General features: G+C 36.3%; 1 protein-coding gene across 11 annotated transcripts in view; it reads right to left on the minus strand.

The window, feature by feature from the left end:
- The window catches only part of kifc3 (kinesin family member C3), a 67,595-nt gene that overhangs the window by 3,318 nt on the left and 55,561 nt on the right, over nt 1-8,716 (minus strand). For all 11 annotated transcript variants that reach the window (XM_030161490.1, XM_030161489.1, XM_030161488.1 and 8 more), the window contains 6 exons: nt 8,459-8,589; nt 4,530-4,653; nt 3,464-3,593; nt 1,667-1,896; nt 1,405-1,557; nt 1,180-1,309 (listed from right to left, as the gene is read on the minus strand). In XM_030161490.1, coding sequence (XP_030017350.1) covers nt 1,180-1,309; nt 1,405-1,557; nt 1,667-1,896; nt 3,464-3,593; nt 4,530-4,653; nt 8,459-8,589 — 898 coding nt within the window. The remainder of the gene's footprint in view (nt 1-1,179; nt 1,310-1,404; nt 1,558-1,666; nt 1,897-3,463; nt 3,594-4,529; nt 4,654-8,458; nt 8,590-8,716) is intronic.

Genomic DNA, 8,716 nt, shown 5'->3' on the forward strand with positions numbered 1-8,716 from the left:
GACCACCCCTTGTTTTCTTCAGTTTCTTGTTCAGTTTATTTAAATCCAGGTTAAAGGCCCACCTGTTCTCAGCTGCATTTGAATAGAGTTTTTATTCATCAGTTCAGATCTGCACTGTTTCTTTTAAGTTCAAATACGTATACAAGTTCTATTCATAATTTCCAGCAAGACATGATTTTGTAAAAAGGGTAACCCCAGAAGCTATCCATAGCTTATAAACAGGGACCCAAGAAGTTTAAAGTTTTTAACTATTTATCTGTTAATTTTTTTTTGTTTTTTGTTTTTCTCATGCCTATACTTTTTATTGCTTCCCTGCTGTCACGCTTTTAATGTTTTACGTAAAACACATTGAAATGTCTTGTACATGAAATGTGCTATAGAAATAAACCTGCCTTGCCTTAATACCTGGTCCAACTAAAGGTCCATTTGTTTGGACAAATATAATGATAACAACAAAAATAGCTCATAGTAGTTTAATTTCAGAGCTGATATCTATCCATTTTCCATGTTTTCTTGATAATAACCAAAATCACTTCAGTTCTTTCATCAATATCTGTGTCATTGTATTGACAAAAACAGTGCTTTTAGACATTCCGTGTTTTCTTTTCTGTCTGTTTTAGTCACATGACACACACAGGAGTTAGTACTGGATTGCATAACCATTGTTTCTGATGACTTTTGATGGTCTAAATTTTTTCCATGACTGTATATGTAGATGGGTTGGTATTTTTATACTTAACTCTCTACTGTTCTGTGTTCCTTAAAACACTAGATGAGAAGTTCATCATACTCATGAAATATTAACAGAACTTTTAATCTCTCCTTTGTACAAACTTGTATCAATAAAAGCAGCATTTGAAACTCATCTGGTTTTAACTTCTTTGAGTAATATTTTCCTTAAAGCAGCTCTTGGTTTTTCAATTAAATATGTTTAAGTGTAAGTTAAAAGCTAATACTTGGTTTTAGTTGGAGTTTAAAGTCTGTGTTAAAGACACTATTAAAGGTTTAAAGTTGAAACTAAATCTAATCTTTCTCTATTTTAAAAATAATTTCCAAGTTTATGATTAAAACTTCATCCACGTTGGTTCAATCCAAACTGCATCCACCTGACCTCATCTGCTTCTGTTCACCTAGTTTCCTACGTTTCCCATAATCCACCTCTGAGGGTTCTGAGCGTACCTGTGGACAGCTGGGACTGGGACCTCCTGCGGGAGCTGCTGGGAGTTCTGGACGCTGAGGACAGGGTGGAACCGGCGCTGCTGGCCCGAGAGATGGGGAGAGGGACCGGGGTCACAGGGGGCGAGTCCAGCTGGGGACAGGTCAAAGGTCAAAGGTCAAAGGTCAGGGTCTGATCTGTGATTAGAATCAACCAGCCCTTTGAAATCCAACCTAAACCCCAGTTACCTCAACGCTGTCGTGGGTCGGCGAGGACGAGGTGGACGAGTTCTCGTGTCTTCTGGAGGAAGAGGAGGCGGAGCTTAGCTCGACGCTGCGAACACGCTGAGCGAACTTCAGCGAGCACACCGACTCACTCATGTTAGACGGTAACGGGGAAACCTGCAGGACAGAGGGACATCAGATTCAATCTAACCTGTCTGAGAACCACCAGCGGACCAGGGAACAGAGGTTTTAGTTCTAGTCTCAGACCAGATCCACCTGGTCTCACCTGCACCATCATCAGGGTCTTGCTGTCTCCGCTCAGCGAGTCCTGCAGCAGGTACGTGAGGCGCGAGTTCCTGAATGGGACATGGGCGTGTTTGCTGCGCAGCGCGTTAATAACGTCTCCGAGCGCCGACAGAGACTTGTTGATGCACTGAGCTTCTCGAAGGCGGCTGCCCTCCGCCCCCGACTTACCGATCCGCTCAGAACCCGCCAGGTCCACCAGGTTCAGCTTCCCTGAAAAACACACAAAACACAGCCAGTAGATTTATGGAGGATATATATGGTTTTATGTTTGATATTGTAAGTTTATTTTATTTATTTATTTCGAACATGCAAAGAAACAAAAGAAAACAAAACGAAGCAAATTCAGACTAAAACAAACACAAAATAATAATAATAAATGAACAGAATCTATCTTCAAGTACATGCAAGTCTGAATTTTGCATGGTTGAAAAGGAGTAGGAAGAAGTATAAACTTATTTAATATGGGTATATGTATTTATACGTGTGAGTGCATATATACATATGTGAGTATAATATATGTGTAGTTACTAAGTATAGACATGTATATATGTGTGTAGCGAGTTTAATTTAAATGTAAAAAAAAAAATCTTAAAAACAAAGTGGAGACAAAACCGACCACAACAGGATGAGCTTTGGTAAGAAGAGTCAAATCACACACAATGTACAAGTAAAATATAAACAGAAACACTAAAGACTGAGGGGATATTAAAATGTACTTGTGTTTGTATGTCACTGTAGACAGTGTGAATAAAACATGTTATTGAGAAAAGGTGAAAGAATGACTTTTATGAAAAAATATATAACATTTGGACATTTTAACTCCTACGATATGTAATATTGTTAAGGAAGTTCAAGGAATCTGACTGTATTTCAGTGTTTGTCATTTTCTTAAATTTCTCACATACAGAAGTCCATTTTCAGAGAAGAAATATTGGAAAAAAAGAAAATTGGCTTTTCTTGTCTAGAAAAACCAGTTACTCTGTAAAATATCAGAAAAAAAAGATGCTTAAACTAACATTTAAATTGCTGTATTGTAACTGTGTTCCACCATGTATTAATAAAAAAAAACATTAACATATTCATGTTTTATTTATTTTACTCTCACATACACATCTGTATATACATATCCTATAATCACTTTTTTTTTTACTTTTATATTGATCTTTTATCACTATTTTGTTGTCATTTTCTTACAATTAGTGTCATTTTTAAGTGTCCATACTTTTTTTAGGTAGGTTAACTAGTTATTCTCTGTAAATTTTAACATTATTTTAGTGAAACCTTCACTTCGTTTTTTGTGGGTGTACAAAATAAATAAAAACTATGTTTGGACTCATTTTCAATATTCTTGGGAAAATTATAAAGTACACACAGCAGATAAAACCTGGACAACTATAAGTATATGATGATATAAATGTAAATATTAAAATATCCCAAGGATAAAAATGAAGTGACAATAAGATCTTTACACAAATTAGTCCAAGTTATTATTTCAAAAGAATAAAGAATTAAATTTGATTTTCCGGTGTCGATAAAAAGAAGAAAATGCAACATAAGACGATAAGACCCACATTAAAAAAACAACAGTAAGTGGTTTATAAAACAAATCTCAGTGACTGTTTTTTATTGGTGTGAATTTTTATAAAACTGTCGAATTTACAAACTGTGAAAATGTTTTTAAAAATGTAAAGTATAGCTGAGGTTCAGACCTTGTGCATAAAATGTTTTAATGACTGTAAATCTTTAAATATTCCATGTGTTGTGCTGCAGTTTTCACCTTGCGTGCGGTTTCCGGTGGCCGTGTTGAATCCACACACAGTGATGATGAGCAGAGCGTGGGATCTAGAGCTGTGTTCGTTCAGGTTGGTGCACGCCGTCGCCCTGTTCATGTGACCCAGCTCGAACACCTGGAGCACAGGTAGAAGGAGGCGGACACCGAGCTCATTCTGAATTCTGATTTACACATCCTGTGGGTCTACACAGGATTATTCTACAGATCGTTAACCTTATAGCATAACTGTTTAAGTCATACACAAATGGACAAAAGTATCTGGACACATTGAATTCAGGTGTTTCTTTTCTAACAAATATCATAATACAGTTTTATATTCAGATAAATATCATATTGATTATTAATATGGATGTTTCTAGGACATCTTACAGCTGTAGACATATGTCCACATATTTATGTCCATATAATTTAGAAACATCAATATTTCCTTAAAGTTTAATAGTAGGTTTTTCTTCCTCAGTCAGATGTGATGAAAGTAAATGGTTAGATGTGGAAGAAAATTATTATTTACAGTTAGAGCAGGAAAAATATTAAAAACATTTAGAGGAAGAACATTTAAAATCAGAGTCATGGATAAAAAAAAAAAAAAAAACTAAATCAATGTTGAGAGAAATTCAGTCAACATGATAAATGGAAGAAATGGACCATTTTTATTTCACCGTCACATTACTAAAACCAATTGTTAGTCACAAAGGTGTTTTTTTATGGTCAATGTATCCAAATGTCCCTTTGGTTTGTTTTGTATCATACAGAAATCGAACAATAAAAATAAAGTGCAAAACAAAAAAAAAATAAAAAATAAAAAAATTCAGTCAAAACCATCTCTGAGGCATTTTGGAAGCAAAGATGACAATTTAAACCAAACAAACCAATGCAATTATATTTCTATTATTCACCAAAGTAAAATCAAAAGGAGGAAAAGTCAGCTTGTCCTCTTTTTGATTTGCAGAAGGTGGCACAGAGTGAAGCCTGCAGAAAAAGCTACAACATGGAAAAGAGATTTAATGTGGAAAAAAAAAAAAAAAAAAAAAATCAGCCTGAACAGACTCACCCTGTTGATGTCCTCTGGGCTCTGGACGGTGAACTCGGTCAGCCCGGGGACGTACAGCTGTCCACTACCGTCAGGGTTCATCTTAATGTCCAGTTTCTCAGTGGGCGTGTCCCCCAGCAGGTTCCTGTAGGAGGACAGAGACGGTTAGACCCGCAGACGCCGACATCAATACAGAGGACCAGAAGGAAACAGCATCCTTTAGTTTATGCAGATTTAAACAAGTTCAATTAAAGACTATTTATGATGTTTATGAAGGCACATGCACAGTAGCGGAAATAAATGAGGGACATGAAGGGTTAAATGTAAGAATCAGTTGTGAAATAATTCATCAGTGTGCTGTTGAGTCCGACTACAGTGAACTTTCATTTTCCAGTCCATCCATGTCAGTGTGGTTTGACTAAAAGGATGATCTTCTCTTAACGATGACAGATAAAAGTAACAGTTCATTGGTTAAAACACCTCAGATACTCCAATAGTCAAGAGGAGGGAATAATTCACAGGTTAATTTAGATGATTATTTTACTAAATTTTCACTAAGATTTAAGGGACGACACCAATGATGACCCAAAATCAGAAAAAATAATGTTTTTCTTCCATATGGGAAAAAAAAACTGTTTTAGATTAGATTAGATTAGATCGAACTGGGTTGATCCTTTGGCAGAACCCTCAGGAAATCAAGGTTCCAATAGTACACACACAAGAAATACAACAAGAAAATAGCAAAACAAGAACTTTAAAAAAACAGTAGTGAAAACAAAAAACATATTTTATTATAACTTTTATCCTTTGATTATACACACACACATAAATAATCACAGTATAAAAGTTATAATAAAGTGATAACAGTAATAGTTGTCATAACGATATATAAGTAATGTAAGTTAGTAATAATAAAAAACAAAACCAACAATAATTATAATAACAATAATAAAAACAATAATAATAACAATCTTTAAAATACCTACAAATCTCCTTAAAAGTACATTTGATTTCTATATTTTATTATATATATTTGTTTATGTATGAATGTGTAGTCTGTGGGGTCAGCGTCACACCTTAACATCCAATCAAGGTTCTAATAGTTTTGGATTTTTCATTATAGTTTAGTTTTATTTAGTTCGGACTTTTTTTTCTCTAATTCAGTTAGTTTTAATTAGTTTTTAGAGCAGGTTTGCTAGTTTTTATTAGTTTTCGTTATTTTCTAAATGCTTAGTTTTAGGTTAGTTTTAGTTTTTTCATTTCTCCATCATATTCAAATCAATCCCAGACAGGACTCTGCTGCTTTCTCCAAACTTTAGTCTCCATGTTTCCAGCTAGAGTGGGGATCAGAAGACGACTGGAAACCACAAGTGACGGACCGTTAAATATCATATGGTGCCAGCAGCTAAAATTGCTTGAGTGAAACAAATCGATTTCATATCAACCCGACATTGACAAAGACAAACACGAAGGAAATTTTATCCATAATTTTTTATAAGTTTTAGTTTTGTAAGCACACAATATAGTTTCAGTTAGGTATCATTTTTTCTTTTAATTATAGTTTTTATTTATTTCAGTTAACTGTTATGGCCCTGGGTCATAATTTGTTTATTTATGTGTATATGTCAGGGTAGAGACTGCGATCTGGTAGGATCGGCGATTCTACCAGTAGAGACTCCGATCGTAGTCTCTACTGGTAGAAACTCCGATCCTGCCAGTAGAAACTCCGATCGGGTTAGGGTTAGGGTTAGGGTCAGAGACTCTGATCGGAGTTTCTACTGGTAGAGACTACGATCGGAGTCTCTACTGGTAGAATCGCCGATCCTACCAGATCGCAGTCTCTACCCTGACATATGTATGTTTTCTGTATAGTGTGTGTGTGTGTGTGTTCACCCCCCGTCCTGTAGGTGTGCTGTGCCCTTTTTGTGTCTGTCCTGTTTTTCATGCACGTAAGCTGCTGATTAGTTGAGTTTGATTGCCCGGCCCCTTTAAAAATGGCCCTGGATCTCCAGTTCACTCTCTCTTGCCTCCTGCCAGCTTCCGACCGTGTGTTCCTGTGTGATCGTCAGTCTTTTGTGTGTTCGAATGTGACTTTTGTATTTGTATATAGTTGTAAATAGAATCTTTTTGTAAATTTGATCCTTTTTTGGTAGGGGAGGTCGGCTCTTTTATTTTCACCTTTTCTCCTGTTTTTTGGTTAGGGAGTTCAGGTTAGTTTTCTGTATTTTATTTCTTGCATTTATTTTGAGTAGGTAATTTAGTTTGAACTCAGAAGAAGATATTTTGTTTGTTGTTTTAGCTGCACCCTCCCCTAACACTCCTTTAGTTGATTAACCCTTTCATGCATGAATTATGAGAACCTTAATCAAGATTTTTTTCCTGAGTGTTTTTATTCTTCTTTAGACATGAAAAAAACAAAGTGATTGAAAATTTTCTTATGAACCTATTTTTTATGGAGTTGCAAAAATGTCCACTCAGCTGGACACCATGTGTTTAATTTTTGAAGCAAAGAATCATGTATTTACTGCTACATTGTGTGAAAACTATTAAATAAAAACATTTTTAATGCTGCAAATCTGATGTTTTGTCACATTTTATCATACTCTAATATTCAGTCATTACTCACTTCATGGAGATAATATGGGGAAAAAAAAAACCAAAACCTGTTAGTAACAGTCTAATACAGTGTTTTTCAACCTTGGGGTCGGGACCCCATGTGGGGTCGCCTGGAATTCAAATGGGGTTGCCTGAAATTTCTAGTAATTTATTTAAAAAAAACAAAAAACAAAAAACACTAATAAAAAATATGTTGTAATGATTCAATATATATGTCATTATAATTAAAACACCACACACCTTTCCTTATAAAAATTTAAATTTAAAAAGAAAGCGTAAATGTTGTTTAAAATTAATATTTGTTTGCAACATAGTATAGTAAACTATTACATGATCAAAAACAAATTAATTTTAGCAAAAAAATGTCTCAGTTTTGAATGTCTGTGGTCGCCAGAAATTTGTGATGTTAAAATGGAGTCATGAACCAAAAAAGTTGGGAACCACTGGTTTAATAACAATAACAAGCAGTTGATTTACACTCAAACATGTTAGTGCAGATCAGGTTTATCAAGAACAGCAAAGTTACAATGATGGTATGAATTACAGTGTATGAGATGATGCATAAGCGTCCACTGTGTCGGCTGATATGGAACTAAAACAACAAAACCCATGAATATACAAGAGAACAGCTGTAGAATAACTGTCCACTGGAGTGACCAGAATGCATAAAAGAGTTAAAAAATAAATACTGTGAACTTTAGTTTTTTTTGACCGACGTGTGTGCTTGGGAGCTGGGAGGAGACAAAGTAGAGCAATATTATGTTCACTCTGGTAAACCCCTAGGCTGGGGTGTAACATAACGAAAATGTTTTTACAATTCTAGTTTTCGCCATTTCGTTAGTTTTCGTTAATGACAATAACCTGACACGTTACTGTTCCAGATCATAACGGTGTCTGTTGGATACCGTCAGTCTGACTGTTGTTGGACAGCGGTGACCTAACCCTGACCTGCTGACAGGTTCCATGACCGTCAGCGTTAATCTGAGTTTAATCTGAAATACGACTGTTGACGCAGATTAAACCCCTGGACCCAAACCTGTCCTCGGTCCAGAACGGACATGATGTTCCCTGTCAGCCTTTACACACATGTTCTGTGTTACGCAACAGCTGGACAGATGGAACAAGGACACAAGGACACAGAGGACATCTAATATGATCCACCTTCCAACCACAGCAACCCTCACATCCTCACCACCAGAAGCAGCTCAATCACAGTTTAATCCAGGGGGGTCAAACATACGGTCCGCGGGCCAAAACCGGCCTGGAAAAGGTTCTAATCTGACCCATGACATGATTTTCAAAGTCCTAAAACTGAGCTATTACTGCCGTCTTACCGCAGAGTCTCGTTGTAGATTTCCACCATGCTGACGGTGATCTTATAGTCCCAGTCTGGAGCTTTGTCCGTCACCTCGGAGAACAGCAGGCGGAGGGCGCGCTGGTTAATACCGGGGTCGTCGGCCACGCCCTGAAAACAGAGAATCAGAAGAATTGTACGTGTTTGTCTGCAGCCGAGAGGAAACAACAGTGGAAAACAGTCCCGGCTCTGTGTGCGTGACTACAGAATAGTCCATTTAAGGCAGTTTAAGATGGGG

This window comes from Sphaeramia orbicularis, chromosome 3 (assembly GCF_902148855.1).
Source record: "Sphaeramia orbicularis chromosome 3, fSphaOr1.1, whole genome shotgun sequence".
NCBI classification, from domain to species: domain Eukaryota; kingdom Metazoa; phylum Chordata; class Actinopteri; order Kurtiformes; family Apogonidae; genus Sphaeramia; species Sphaeramia orbicularis.